The 16,097-nt window shown below is 41.3% G+C and overlaps 1 protein-coding gene across 1 annotated transcript in view; it reads right to left on the bottom strand.

Moving 5' to 3' along the window:
• Positions 1 to 2,382: 2,382 nt before the first annotated feature.
• LOC118384783 (protein ELFN1-like) overlaps positions 2,383 to 16,097 on the bottom strand; it is an 82,544-nt gene continuing 68,829 nt past the window's right edge. Inside the window, exon 3 of the mRNA XM_035771513.2 lies at positions 2,383 to 7,313. Within this exon, the coding sequence (XP_035627406.2) occupies positions 4,522 to 6,930 (2,409 nt within the window). The 5' untranslated portion in view covers positions 6,931 to 7,313 and the 3' untranslated portion in view covers positions 2,383 to 4,521. The remainder of the gene's footprint in view (positions 7,314 to 16,097) is intronic.

Genomic DNA, 16,097 nt, shown 5'->3' on the forward strand with positions numbered 1-16,097 from the left:
TGAGGTCCTGATCCCTCTGGAGCAGGTTTTCATCAAGGATCTCCCTGTACTTTACTCCGTTCATCTTTGCCTCAATTCTGACTAGTCTCCCAGTCCCTGCCGCTGAAAAACATCCCCACAGCATGAGGCTGCCACCACCATGCTTCATCGTAGGGATAGTGCCAGGTTTCCGCCAGACGTGACACTTGGCATTCAGGCCAAAGAGTTCGACATTGTTTTCATAAGACCAGAGAATATTGCTTCTCATGGTCTGAGGGTTTTTAGGTGCCTTTTGGAAAAATCTAAGCGGGCTGTCATCTGCATTTTACTCAGTAACTCAGTAATACATTTTTTTTATTATAAGAAGATGTTTGGTGGTGTATTGTCTATAGATTGCTGAGGAAAAACATTTATTTAATCAATTTTAGAATAAGGCTGTAATGTAACAAAATGTGGAAAAAGTCAAGGGGTCTGAATACTTTCCGGAGGCACTGTAGACAAATGTGTGCCTTTCCAAATCATATCCAATCAATTGAATTTACAACAGGTGGACTGCAATCAAGTTGTAGAAACATCTCAAGGATGATCAATGGAATCAGGATGTACACTTTCGAGTCTCATAGCAAAGGGACTGAATACTTAAGTAAAAAATGTCTACGAACTTTGTCGTTATTATTATTATTATTATTACTTTGTCGTTTTTAGAATAAGGCTATAACGTAACAAAATGTGAAAAAAGTCAAGGGGTCTGAATATTTTCAGAATGCTCTGTAATCTGATAACACCTGAGATTCTCTGGAGACAGTTACGTCATGTCTGAGAGAAAAGGAAGTAGCTTTTTTCAAATGGTACCACAATGGCTAACAATCTCCTGACTCCTTATCTATTGGACGCTTTCCAGTCACTTTCAGAAGCTGAAATCTTATCTGAGATATGAAGATACATTTTCATAACAAATACATGTGTTAGTTCCCATCATTCTTCGCACATTTCAAATAGAAGTGCTGTTTGAACCTACAAACGAATATAATACATATATGTATTAGGGGACCCTTACATTTTGTGATATTAAAGTGATTTTTCAAGAAAAGCAATAACTGTGTTCCCTGCTTGTTTTTGATGTGCTGAATACTATACCTTCACTTTTGCTGAAATATTGGCATAACCTCAAAAGGCCAATTAAAATATCACTTTCGAAGCCAAATACACTTAAAGGGAGAGTTCACCCAAATGAGAAATTACATATTGGTTTCTTTTCCCTGTAAGCAGTCTATGGACAAAGTATAACAGCAATCCATGCTTTAGATTTTGCTTTGCAGATTGGCATTTATTGTCATGAATCTTGCCCTGGAGGCAGCTCTGCAAAGTGGTCACTAGCTGGCACAGAGACAAAGTCATAAAATCAGATTTTATACCTTACCCTAACCTTAACCACACTGCTAACCCTAATGCCTAACCTTATATTTTGTTTTCATGAATTTTTATGATATAGGCCATTTTGACTTAGCAGCTTGCCCATATAGCGGAAAATTGCTCAGTTCTTTCTTCAGGGCAAGATTCATGACAATAAATGCCAACCTGCTTTTGCTTTGAATGTTTTGGAAGCGTATTGGTTTCCTTACCCATTCCATGGTCCTGTGTAGATTATCAGACAAGCGTGATTGACTCTAAGAGCATTGCTTATAGAAGCGACACAGTATGTGCAGTCAGTATGGGGTTTCAGGTTTTTAAGATCAGTGTTCCACAGTTGGCACTTTTAAGGTTAAGATATCTGACAACCATTGGGGACAAGACAAATAAATGTATGTTTGTTTTTCAAAGGAGAGGCAGTCCTAGGGCTCGATTCAATCCATGCAGCTGAAGATAAGCGCTGTAGTGCGATTGAAATGTAAAGGTAATTTCCGATTGAGACGACATGTAGCGTTTACCGTGAATGCAGTCTCCATGAACGAAGGAACATTAAATTAAATGTATATCACACTTCAGCGTAGGTCTTCAGCACTACGTATTGAATCGAGCCCTCAGCATTTTGTGGACGTATTTAATATCTTCAGCTCCCAAGATAAATGCATGCAGTCACTTCTTCATAAGCACTTGCTTGGATATGTTCAGCAGAGCATTGGAAACACTGCCAATACTCCGATGGAAAAGGTGTTGTATTACAGGGTAGCCGACATTTGAATATTTAGCTATACATGAAGAATGGTGCAAGTTGATGAAATTCTTGGACTACAAAAATTGTATGAACATTTCATAGGTTAGTGGTTCTACCAAACTATCATAAAAACATGATAACGATGTGTGTGATACAAATACGTTTTCTCATACAATCAGGATTCTATACATTCAGGATTCATATCTCTTGATTCAGATTTCGAAAACAAGAAAAGAACATCGTGAAGATACTGATGGGTGAACCCTTCCCTTTATTTCACAGTACTTTGTCTGAAAGCAGGTAACATAGTATTAAGAAATGAAATAAAAACACTTTATTGTGCTCTTGTTTGTTTCCACCAGTTTCCCAACAATTCTAACTTTTATGAGCCACAGAAGTGCTACAATATGCAATATAAAACATGTAGCTTACTTGCTAATTTATCTATAAATCTGACAGCTCTTGGAATCTATTGAAATGCATTTAGAAAAATTACATCAAATAAGGACTTGTCAACAATATCAACACTGAAAGAAAAATAAAGAAAATTACAGTCGCACACATATCCCAGAAGTTTAAGGCGGTTGAAATTAGAACTCAGACAGCCAAGTTACCTCTTGTATCCACTCAAAAATAGTGTATAGATAATGTACAAATCCAGCGGCAGAAGTTTAGTTCAGGCATTCATGGGATATTATTTCATAGTTAACCCAGGCATGTTGATATACCTCTGATTGGTGACGTCTAATTTACAAAAGTGTCATAACAGCCACACAATATAGGAAAATATCCTTCAACAAGAGCCTTCGGTGAAACCAACAACTTTGCTGTTTTATACTTTGTTGGCTGAGAATTGCAGACAAATATAAAATATGATAAGTTATGGGAAATATATGAATTGATAAACCAAGTAGAGACAACGGAAACTGGAGATTATGGTTGTAAATAGCACATTTAAAAAATCTCTGAAATCAAATGAAAAAGCTGCCATATACAGATTTCATCATCTATATTGTACATTCATCCATCGGGCTATAGGACAGATATGCCAGTAGAGAATGTGAACTGCATTCTCAGCATTCTGCATAAACAACAGGTGGGAAACTAAAGTTGCCTTCTGTGGAAAATATTATATAAAGGTGAATGGTCAATTACACTTTCAACAATAGTAACTCTTAAAATGTTTTGGCTCTTTGAAACACAGTAGAACAAATTCAAATTAAATGTATACGGAACCTGATTTACTATGTTCACACATATCTAAGACCAGTGTTTCCCAACTCCCAACTGTACATCTTTTTGTTGTAGCCCCAGACAACCACACCTGATTCTACTTATCAACTAATCGTCAAGCCCTTGACAAGTTGAATCAGGGGTTTTTGTGCTTGGGCTACAACTAAAAGGTGTGCAGTTGGGGGTACTTGAGGACCGGAGTTGGGAAACACTTTCTTAGACCATGCAGAAAGAAAATGTAAACACTTCAGCTTTTTCTACTTTGGTTCTAAAGATATGACTAATGGCTTACGATGCCGATGTCTAAGACAGACCATCAGCATCAGAATAATACAATGAACTGTCTTATGTGGAATATTACATTTAGAAAATTCCAGCCTTTAAATATTGTGCAGTTTGTTTAGTGGCCTCTAAAATGTATTATGTGATAGTGCTGTAAATAGGGGAAGGGAAAGTTAAGTGGTCTGGGTAATATAATACCAATTATCTGACCAGTGTAACGTTTATCAGTTAGGACAAGGAAATCATTAGAAAACAAATAAAGTAGCTGTCTTTGAAATACATAGGCTAAACCTGAATCAAACATAATTTTGAAAATCTTATTAACAGTGAACATTGCAGATATAGAAACTGTATCAGTACATAGTTCAATTGTAGTTCCATTGTAGAATTAAATATATGTGGGGAGAAAAAAAAATATTTTTCGTATGATTGTTCAGTAGTCCTTCAAGAAAAATATTGAGGTTTCAGTAGACATGTTTTTCAATATTTGTTACAGTAATTTTCTCAAAGTACACAACAGCAAATCCACTGTCACAGGACTTGGCCATGCGATACCCAAATACCTATAATCCATTGCAACATATAATATGTATATTCTTAATTTGCAATATGTTTTCTTCTTGAAACGTTAGATTACAGTTTATTCCCATAAATTCCATACATAATGTGACAAATTTAAGATGGTCATTTCCAAGATGGTCATTTCCAAGGTTCTTTTCCTATTTTACTCACAGTCAAAATATGTTGCTATATATACGTTTAAGTAGTTGATCGCAATATGGACGTATCCATCCAATCAATAGTGAGTTTCACATATAAGGTTTCTGTGTCATTTCTGAAAGTTGTGGTCCAGTAGAAAATACTTGGAGAGATTAAGATTTTTGTTGAGCAGATACCCCTTTCCAGTAGTCTAAAATGTCATGCAGGTCTTCATCCTTGGCAAACTGCACTTTTTTACGTAGCGCATGCCCTGCAGCCATGTACTCGTCCTCGTCTTTGTGCCGTTTGCCACGGAGTTTGAAGCGCTCCCAGATAGTGTGATGTGGTTTGCAGTAGTACTCAGGACTGGAGGAGTAGCTGAGGTTATGGTACTGAGGTGAGAGCGGAGAGTACGCCATGTCTCTGGGGCGTGGCCGAGTTAGGGGCTCAAGGATGGAGGGCTTGTGGCTTCCGGGCCCTTCCAGCTCCTCGATCTGCAGCTGGTGGCTGTCGGGATAGGAATGCCGGTGCTCATTGTACTGCCTGATCTTCTCCGCCTCTGCCCTAAGGATGGCAGCGGCAGGCGTTACAGTGAGGATGGTCTCACCCGTTGGCGAGGTCTTCTCTATGTACTTGGACTCTGAGCGGTAAGGCCTTGGGCTCCGCATTGGACCTCCAGTGGCAGTGCTGGGCCGCTTTGGTGGGACATCCGAGGTGTGGTGCCTCTGTAACGAGTGGTGGTAGCTGTCCTTATACACTGGGGACAGGAAGCCAGACTTGCTCTGCGGCTGCTCTGATATCAGGACCAGCTGGGGGTCCTGGGTGGACACAGCTCCTGATTTCACCCCTTGAAAAGATGTGGATTCTGATTTCAGAGCATCGATACAGTTGTTAATGATCTGATTGACCTTATCCACCTCTTTTGCAATGGTTGAAATCTCAGCCACTGACCCTTGGCTGTTCCCAGGCATGGACATCCCAGGCATGGACATCTCACACTCTCTGCGTTCATGGTGGTCCCCGGTTCCTCGCACCTCTATGTAACTTCCCTTGGCCATTTTAGGCATATCATCTCTTATCTCCTGCAGTTTGTACTGCTCCATTTCACTACCAGATGGTAGGTATGGCATGCGGGACATACTCTCCCCAGCCATCATTTGCTTCTGTGACATTCTGGAAATGGTTCCCCCTTCGAGCTCTTGTCCATATTTGAGTTCAATTATACTTTTCTTCAGGCTGCCTGCCTTTTTGTGCTTTTCATCTTGCTGACGTTTTTTACGCAAGCAATAGTAGACCACCCCTAGGACAATCACCATACTAAAGAGACAACCTAGGATGGTCATAATGTAGTGCGTAGCTGTTGCATGGTTTTGTGATCTCTCTTTCCCATTCCAGGGTCCTGTGGAGACTGCCAGACAAGTATGATTGAATCTAAGATTATTCTTTATAGAAGCGACACAGTACGTGTATTCGGTATGGGGTTTCAGGTTTTTAAGTTCAATGTCCTCATTCTGAATTTTGAGGTTTTGAATATCAGTGAAAAAACTGTTATTGTAGAGAACCAGGCTGTACATCTTCTTGAAGGGATGGGGGATCTGAACAGTGATGGTGGCGCTTGTTTTAGAGACTTGCTTCAGCTTCATACTGGGTTTTACATCCACATTAGTCACTGTTGGGTTGATACTCATACTCTCATCTGGCTCAGTTCCGGAGGGACAGTCCTCCAGCCCACAGGGAGTGTAGTCTGGTGGGAGTGTGGTGGTCTCAGGAGGCACAGGTATGTACGGCGTCACATAGTCGTCTGTACACACAGTGGAGAGCATATGGAGGGCATTCCGAAAAGTTGGGATGTTAGGGTTCTGGCTGAGCAGACTGTAGCCAGAGACACCTGATGGGGAGTCACAGACCATCCGTTCATTTGTCCTGTTGGGGAATGCAGAGAGCCACTTCACAAAGCCAAGTAGTTCACAGGAACAGTTGAAAGGGTTGGTATACAGCTCACAGGTAGTCAGTTTAGTCAGGCTGGTAAACGTGGACCCATCTAGCTGCTGGATACGGTTCATGGAGAGGTCGATGTTTTCCAGGCTATAGCACTCCAAAAAGGCATTGGGTGTCACAGTCTCAATCAGATTGGCCTGGAGGTAGAGGTACTGCAGCTTGCCCAAACCCCTGAGGATGCCCTCAGTAAGGTTGCGGAGTTTGTTGAAGCCTAACTGAAGGACCTGTAAGTTGAACTGGGCAGAAAAGGCCCCGTCATCTATGTAGTTGATCTCATTCTTGGTCAGGTTTAGGTAGGTCAGGTTGGCGAAGCGGCTGAGGGCAGAGAAATGGACACTTTTGATCTTGTTTTCATTGAGCCGAAGGTCCACAATGGTGCTGTTGATATGCGTGGGGATTGCCTCGTATGGAGGCTGGTTTTGGCTGCAGATGGCCAGCCACACAAAACCCTTCTCGCCTTCGATGAGCCAGCAGTCCCCATTGACTCTGCCTATATGGGTCAAATATACTATGGCCACAGACCAGAAAAAGGCACTCATTACCATAGCTCCACCGCAGGCCATTGGTGCTCCTCTTGATGTCATGGGCAGTGCCCAAAAGCTCTAAGACGGGAACACCACTGTGGTTTCTAAAGATGCTGAACTGAACTCTTTGTAATCTAGCTGGACTTTCAAGTGTTCTCCTCAGCGAGGACAATCAATATATTGGCCTTCTGTCCAGGGAAGGATAATTCGGTCCCAATGTTCCAGCCATTTACAAAAAGACGTTGGGCATGTGCATTTAGACCAGCATCCATCCAATGGCTTTAACCTGGAGTGACGTTTTAGAGATGGTTTGCTGAGATTCAGTATTTCACCACCTCAGATTGTCTTGTGCTTATTTCCCCAGGGATAACATCGTTGATCGGTCTCATCCTATTGTTTCTTCCTCTGTCTTTCTTGCTGGGTCATAGGCTCAGAGGAACTCCCTGTGAAGAAACGAGAAGCAGGCACACGTTAGGTGAATCAATAACCTCTTGAATGTGAGGTTTGCAATTTGAATATAACCACATTTACACCACTACATTTAAAAAGTATATATTTTTGGGCCAGAAATATTCAGAACACATGCCATGCTGCACAAGTAGAATGATATTTCTACTCTATAGACCATTTGTAGCAGTCAAATAACATGTTACCCAATCTGTATTTTATAATCATCTGTCACGTATACTGCACAAATGGATCCAAATAATCAAGACACATTTTTGTTTTACACGTTAAGTAAAAATAGCAAATATAATTTTAAAGGCAAAATAGGATTAATGTGTATGCTTCCTCTTTCATTGCCATCCAATTATTTTGTACACCATTTCAGAGGTGCTTTGCATTCCCTGTGGCATATTGCTATTAACGGAAACCTTTGGCCAATTACTACTAAACAGGTTGGGGAAAGCAGGGTCCCTATTTTCACACCATTAACCTGTGGACTGTCAAACACCAGTCGAACAAATGTTTAGATGCAGCATTCAATTCATGAATTACTCTGCACCATACGGAAATGTCTTCTCAAGAACCTTAAATATGTTTTAATTTGACAACAGAAATAGAACTTAATGGCTTTCAGTGCAATGTGTCTCTTAAACATCTTACGGTAACTACTGAGGGTACAAACCGTGAACCAAAAATAGCAATCTGTTCATTGTCAATTTGACCCTGTCAGATAGCTCCCCCGGGAAATTGCAGTGTTCCATTGGGTCTGGTTACATAATTGGACCCAATCAATTTGGTCAACAGCCCAAGGTTTCCGAACAAAGTTGATAGCTGCAGGAAAAAACCTTGGAGCTGGGTGTGTAGCCTATAGATCCTGGTTTTATGGAGAGGTATTAATGAATTATTAGTCATAAACAGCAGGTGACCTCAGCATGGGAGGTGCCGAGAGGAAGGAAAGCCAAATGTTTAAGTATATGAGTCATTCACGTAATAGTCTTAGGTATTAACTTGCACCACGGTCGACCAGCACAGCCGTGGTCATAATCAGCAGCAGTGGCCAGCGAGAAACACGGAGACACTTCACGTCTTCCTGGAACAATAGTCTTGTGTTTGGATTATGAATTGCATACACTAGTTCCATTCAAAGAACTACTTTATAACTTTGATATTCCCACCATACTAAATCATGATGCTTTTTCCATTTCTTAACGGATTATTTTGTGCAGATTTTTTTTATTTTAAATATGGGATAGGCTACTGCACGTGCCAATTACGATATTGATTTATATGTTATGACTGCATGCCAAACATAAAAGTATTTGTTCTCCTTTTTGATAATAAGAACTGAGGCTGCAAAATGCCTATGGAGGAATGAAAAGGATTTACTGCATGCCAGACATTTCTGAGTGAAAGGGGAAACATTTCATCTGCATTCACTAATGTGTAGTCAATACATCTTGCTGACCCAAGGGCTACAGTATACTTCATTGTCAGTGGCACCTAGTATTGCTTTTTTATCCAAACCTGAGCCACTTAACTAGCTTTCAAATCAGATTGGACTCAGTCAGTTATTCATTTTTCATTGTTAAAATTCAATATGATGGCAAACATAGCCACAGAAGAAACGCTCACCACCAAGGCAGGGGTCTCGGCTCAGAGCGATGAATTACAGGTTCTCTTCTCCGGTCCACTTAAAGCAGCCCAGACATCTCAGAGGGAGATATATGTTTAGACCTCACAGAGATGTGTAGGCTGCTGTACAGAACAACACCCGGTACCTCGTCTGCCATGCTTACTGCTGTCACACTTGAATATTTATAAGAACAATGAGAATCAAGAAGATAACCAACCTCCAACCTGCAAAGACAGAGAGGGATTTGTGTATATTCATAATTTAACAAAGCCAATGAGAGATGTTTCAATTATGAAAATCATGTTTATGAGGAGAAGTAATTTATTTTTCATATTATACATATGATTCATATTAAGACCTGGAAGGATTCCTGCTGTAGATAACGGCCCTTTTTTTTAAAGAAAGCAAATCAAATTTGAATCCAATCTAATACAATATATTAGAAATGCAAGTCACTGTTCGAGAAATGGCACTTGTGGACTTCCCTTAAGTAACATCAAATATTAAACTCTTCTAGATCCGGTGACTGTGTTATTACAGCCATTAATTCATTGTGAATGGTGTGGGAGTGATTAACCATGAAAATGGGCTGGAAACTCAAGTGATGGATAGGTTAATCATAGAGGATAGCAGTTGAATACTTTAAACCCAGAGGTATGTGGTGTGCGCCCTCATCACTGGCCTCTCTTAGGCCTCTGATGCATCTGCTGACACAGGCCAGTGGATGCGTTGCCTTGTGGGAGGCCACAGAGGGTGAGAAGAATGGTGTCCCTAGGTGGTAGAGGACATAGGCCTTTACATAAAGGGGACAATCATGTTGCTACAACAGGATAATTGTGACAGTTTATTGCAGAGGGAATACACCTCAAATTGGAACCGTGGACCTAAGGTCATTCCAGCAGTCTGTTGACCTTTTGTGTGGTCTGCCCACCACGCTCCAATTAGGCCTAAACAAATGTTGTGTTGCCATCTAGCATTGCTATCATAAATGAGGAAGTGAGCATATGTTTTCAGGAAGTCAAAATAACTAACAGCCATACCATGATCTCTAGGGCACAATACTGAACTGTTCATATTCAAAAACAAAACTGTCCACATTCTACAAACTAAAGGACAATATGAATACAATTTCCATTGTTTAGTATCCTCTTACCACACAGTGTACATGATGCTGGCTTGATTCTAATGGGAATCACTGATAACAGAGGAAGTATGTCCATTGTTCAACATAAACCTATTCAGGACTACACTGGTCAGCATGTTTGCACACAATTGCTGATTGGGACAGAAACAGGGTTGTTGAGGCTAAGATTCATCACTATGTGTTACTGACACAGTCATCAGTCAGTGGAAACCTTCCAGTGTTTTCATCTTCTCAATATGCTCTACCTTGAAAAGAACATTTGTTATATCCGTGCTATGATTCATTATATGCTTAGCACCTTTCATTCAAATCACTGCTGTAACCAAGTCAAGCTACTTCTACAAGTAATATGCATTTTCCCATTTCAATTGAGATGTTTAAGCCGAACTAAAACAAAAGAGTGGATCCCTTCGTAGCGCTGCCTTGTGTGGGGGGGAAAGCATACTGTGGCTATGGATGAGTTCTGACAGTAAATGTGTACCATTGGATCGGAGGGAGCAGGGCTAAAGTAACCTACTGAGGGACTGTTTGTTTTGCTTGGATTTGTATGAGCCCTGAGGGAGAGATTACACATAAATCTAAAGCCCAGCTTTGTCTACTCGTGCCTGTGTTATGTGTGAATCGTAAACCCGATACATTTGAATACTAAATTAGGAAGCACACTAATACAGCACAGTAGCAAACTGGGTTGTTTCCCCTTCTCATATTTCTGCACCCTCACCATTCCCATACACAGTCTGTCCCCACACATAATAAAGATCCTCCATTTTGGGTATGTGTTTTGTGGGGGACTTTGAAGCAGTGTTACAATAATTGACTTAGTTTTCTTTGAGCTTGGGGATGTCTTTAGGCAGTAATATGCTGTGAGCTGCTCAACATAAAATATTAGGTGGATGGTGGGGTTTGACAGGTTTCTATAAGGCTTCATATCATTTCTTACAGGGTTCAATTAAGGTTTCTATAAGGCCTCACATCATTGAGTTCCACTGCTGTATGACATGGTCACCAGAGGAGGCTGGTAGGAGGATCTATAGGAGGATGGGCTCATTGTAAAGACTGGAATGGAATAGATTCAATCAAATCAAAGTTTATTTGTCGCTTGCGCCGAATATAGCAGGTGTAGACCTTACAGTGAAATGCTTACTTACAGGCCCTAACCAACAGTGCGATTTTTAAGTAAAAAATAGGTATTAGGTGAACAATGGATAGGTAAAGAAATAAAAACAACAGTAAAAAGACAGTGAAAAATAACTGTAGCGAGGCTATATACAGTAGTGGAACTGTATCAAACACATTAAACGTGGGAACCGTTCCATTGATTCAATTCCAGGCATTTACAATGAGCCCGTCCTCCTATAGCTCCTCCCACCAGGCACCACTGACGGCCACACTTTATGTTTATGTTTAATGTCTGTCCGTTGAAACTGGAGGATTCTGTTCGCACTGAAGAGGACTGTGCCCGTTGGCTGAAAAATGCATGTGGCCCAGATTTGAATCAAAAACACATTAAGACGGCCTTTTTTGAGTACATGGATGGCATCTGACATTTAGTTTAGTTTACCTATTTCCCACTATATCATGGGCATGGTAAAGTGGGTGGAGTCACTCTGTCACCTGCTAACCTAGACATAGAACAAGGAAGTACATTGTGTATCTCCATGCACTGGTTGGAACTCTCTGGAAGGAAATGCCAAAGGCTACCACTACAAAACCACCTACCACAAAAGTGCATTTACCAAAGGGCATTCAAATGTAATCACTTTTTAAACCCTCGGAAAGAAAGAAGGTTCCTGTTTGGAAACCCAAACCAAATGTTCCATGAAATGAATATGAGAAGTATGGCTTTGGGAAATATCTGGCGAGGCAAAACTTTTAAAGAGAAAATTGTCCCCTCATTCTCTGACCTTTATCGTAAATACCGGCTGGCAGTGTCTGAGAGCCATTCTGACCCTTCCTCAGCTCTCTCTTAGCATGGACGTTGTTGCAGGATCCCTTTAGGTGTTAAAATGGAAGTTGAAGTTAAACCTGAAAAGACTTCCTCTCATTAATAATGCATAGAGGGGTTTGTTTGTCCGCTGTGACTCACTCCAGTGGGCTCCGCATCAATTCCACCACCGCTACTGCGGTCCACAGCATAAATTACAACCCTGCTAGTTCGCCTCGTTAGAGTCACCCGCTGTTGCATATGCATGTTAGTGATTTAGGTAACTACCTTTTGCATAAACAAACCTCTCATCATACATTCAGGTTTAGTGTCTCCGAGTGCTTTAATGCCACCCTGGTGCCTATATGCTTATCCTACAGTGCTAACTGGCAAAGACATGACAGAATCTCCCATAAGCCTCGTGGATGAAACAGCTTGGAGATGGTGGGAAATGAATGCATTAGTTTCACCTAAATAAAATCAAATGCTTTTATTTGTAACATACACGTGTTTAGCAGATGTTATTGCTGATGTAGCGAAATGCTTGTAAAACGTGTCACATACTGCAAATGAGCTTAAGGCAGTTAGGGCAGCATGGCATGTTCGTCCTCAGAAGAGCCTATAGGTCTATTTGCAGCCCTAGACTCTTTCCCCATTGGCAGCAATCTCCATTGGCAGCAATCTCTATGGTCCAATGGTAGTGTAGCCCTGAGGGAAGTAGGCCAGAACACCCAGGGCATCAGAGCCAAGCTCCTCTCCCAGTGGATCCCAGGCAGCCCAGGCAGCCATTCCCCAGTCTACTTGTTCCCATTGGGGCCCTGCTGCATACAGGGTAATGATGGATTTTCTTGTCATCCCCTGTGAATAACTAATGAAGCCCTGATTCAATGGTCGTACATTCAGTTGTTGTAAATTCCCACTGTTTTGCTTGCTCAGGGCACTTTCATACACTTACATAGCTACACTTTTTGCATTGAATATATTATTGGTGGATTTTATTTGAGAGAGCTACTGTATTCTCCACAAGCAGTCAGCGTTGAGGAAAGATGCTTATTTCAAAGGATCTTTAACTCAAAGTGTAGATGCTATTTGATCTTCGTTGTAAGTTGTGTGTCTTCAAAGTGCCTACAATAATCATATTAGGGCAATACATAGACCCAATGTTTACCATTTGACAACTGACATAACACAGCGTAACTGTGAGGCCAACTAGTAATACTGTTTCATAGGAGGGGGCAGACGAGGGTGCTTCGGGAGCTGAGAGCTCATGTTACCTTGAAGGGAGTGTTTCAATGCACTGAATTCAAGTCTGTGATTGCGAGACAGGCTTCTGCTCTCATATGTGGAGCCTCTGGCGGTCTCTCCTCCGCAGTGGCGAGCCAGGGCTTCAAGGCAAAGACATGACAGATTCTCCCATAAGCCTTGTGGATGAAACAGATACAGTAACTAGTGCAACTGTCTCCCAATGAGGTATACTGTATGTAAAGCTGTCAGACTGTATCCTATCTAACGGCTCTCAGACACCTAATACCTTTTTTGCACTATTGGTTATAGCCTGTAAGTAAGCATTTCACTGTAAGGTCTACCTACACCTGTTGTATTCGGCGCACGTGACAAATAAACTTGAATTTGATATCTCACTCTTTCTCTCTCTCTCACTGTCTCTGTCTCTCACTGTCTCTCTGTCTCTCTCTCTCTGTCTCTCACTGTCTCTCTCTCTCTGTATATCTCTTTCTCTCTCTCTGGGTCTCTGTCTCTCCCGGAGGAAAAAACATTAGCAAATTGTATTAGACAGACTGTATTGGTCAGAAGGACACAGCGAGACTGGATTCTCAGATTAATCTGGTCATATCTGTCCTGCTATATATAGTCATGTTATCTCCCTCTCATGTCTGTGTCCAAGGCCTTGTCCCCCCCGCCCCCCACCCTCACCCCACCCCTCGTCTCTGCGGTCCGTCTTTATATCTTGCTCCGTCTTTCTCTGTCGGATGGTGAAGGTGCCCCAGTCCCCTGATCCCTCCCAATGACTGCCCTTTATTTCATGTCATTGAAAATGCATACGCTTCTTGCTGGGAACGAATGAAAAAGGTAAAGATGGGCGACCAGAAGTGGAGAATCAATTGAGCTGAAATAGAACTGCTTCTCTTGGGGAAGGAAAACATTGTGCTTACTGAGGTACTGAATTGCTTTGGAGAGAAAGGGAGGAGGTGGATGCATGCTTCAGCTATATCCAATGGTATTAAAGTCATGCATTAATTACTAAAAGGAATATTGCCTGGAATTGAATGGAATATTCTCTCCAGCCCCCAATCCTGTTTGTTTGAAAATGTACTTGCTTCCTTTGTGGCATCAATGGCATACTTTGTGGACATGCCAGGCCTCTTCAGAAGAAGGGACTTGCACAGACAGCTGCAAGGCACTGCACACTAATGAGTTTTTATCTAACTTTACTTCCCTGATAAGTGAGGGGTATTGTGCCGCAGCTCTGTGCATTGAATTGTTTTTCAGACACAGTCCTTTTCTTTCCCCATGACAATTGGAATCGCCTCATAAATTCAGTCAGGAAAGGCTTTCACAATGGTATTTATCTCAATGGAGGCGAATGTATGTCACCGCAGTGATCAAAAACGTGACGAAAACAAACAAAGGAAATACGTAATGATAAAGTACTGTATGTGGAGATGCACACAATTTCCACAGTTTGTGCACTGAACATGCTCTTCAGACATTCTACAGACATTCTACAGCAGAGGCAGAAAAGGAGGTGTAGCAAGAACTATACCAGTTTTCTTAATGTTTTGCTAGATTGCTTTTCAGTGTTGTCACATACGGTATATCCCGTGGTGGTGTTGGGGGATGGTGTTTGTGGTGGAATGACACGCTTGCACTATGTATGGACAGTGCACTACAAACCAGCTAACAACTTCAGCACGATGGACAGCAGCAAGGGAAAAAGGTCAACCAATGCATAAAGATGTAGGATCTTCATTTGAGTCAGTTTTCTACAGCAGGAACATAATACTGCAGTAACAAGAAATGTGGATTATTATGTGCATTATAATTCATCTATATTTTTGTAGGGGTTGATACATTTTTCGTAAGGGAAAAACAGGTCTGAAATTTCTAAGTGGCAATTACAATCTTCAGAAGCCTTTTTAATCCTCAAATACACTACAAGTTTGACATTTTCGTTCTCCTGCAACTGGGGGATCAAATTAAGATCTTGCATCTGTATGAAGTGCTGGTAGAAGGAAGTAAGGCTGTGTTTACACAGGCAGCCCAATGCTGATCTTTTGCCCAATTGTTGGCAATGAGCTGATCTGATTGGTCAAAAGACCAATTAGTGGAACAAGATCAGAATTGCGCTGCCTGTGTAAATGCAGCATTACACAACTATTCCCCACTGGGGGAATCCTAAAGAGCAACAGTTATCCTTTCGTCAGGATGAACTCTAATATATGTAAATGTTGACCATTTGTGCGGAATCTATTTCAAATGCATATCTGCTGGGAGAGCACTTTTTAAGTTGCTAAAAACAGCTCCACTTGCCCACCCAAATGAGGGTGAAACTGTGCTCGCCCTTTTGCATGCCTGTTTCCATCTCCCCCAGCTAATTACTCTAAATAGCCAATTAGCCACATATATTAGCATTTCATACATCCACCTCCGTCATAAATCTAGCCTAAGTGTAGTGTATTTGGTCATTTTGAAGGTAGAACATTTGCTTAAATAGTGAATGATTGGGCTAATTAAGAGCTTTGAGGGCCAAGGGTTGAGGCCAACTATGTAAGTCCAGACCTCCAGAATTAGAATGACACAAATGTTCTATTCTACAACAGGCTATTTGGTATTCCTGACAGTGTGATGCTTTGTAAAACTTGAAATGACTTACTGCTCTGGCATCTCTTGTAAATTCCCAATACCACACTCAATTGTTCTTCAGTGGATCGAGTCCTTCAACAGGCTGATGACCTAGTACGATTCTCACCTTTCCAGGGAGCAAGAAATCTCATTACAAAGCACAAACTCCATTCTGGATGGCCCTTTAAAAAAGATGATAAGCCATGGAGAATGGCTTG

Source organism: Oncorhynchus keta, chromosome 32, assembly GCF_023373465.1.
Source record: "Oncorhynchus keta strain PuntledgeMale-10-30-2019 chromosome 32, Oket_V2, whole genome shotgun sequence".
NCBI classification, from domain to species: domain Eukaryota; kingdom Metazoa; phylum Chordata; class Actinopteri; order Salmoniformes; family Salmonidae; genus Oncorhynchus; species Oncorhynchus keta.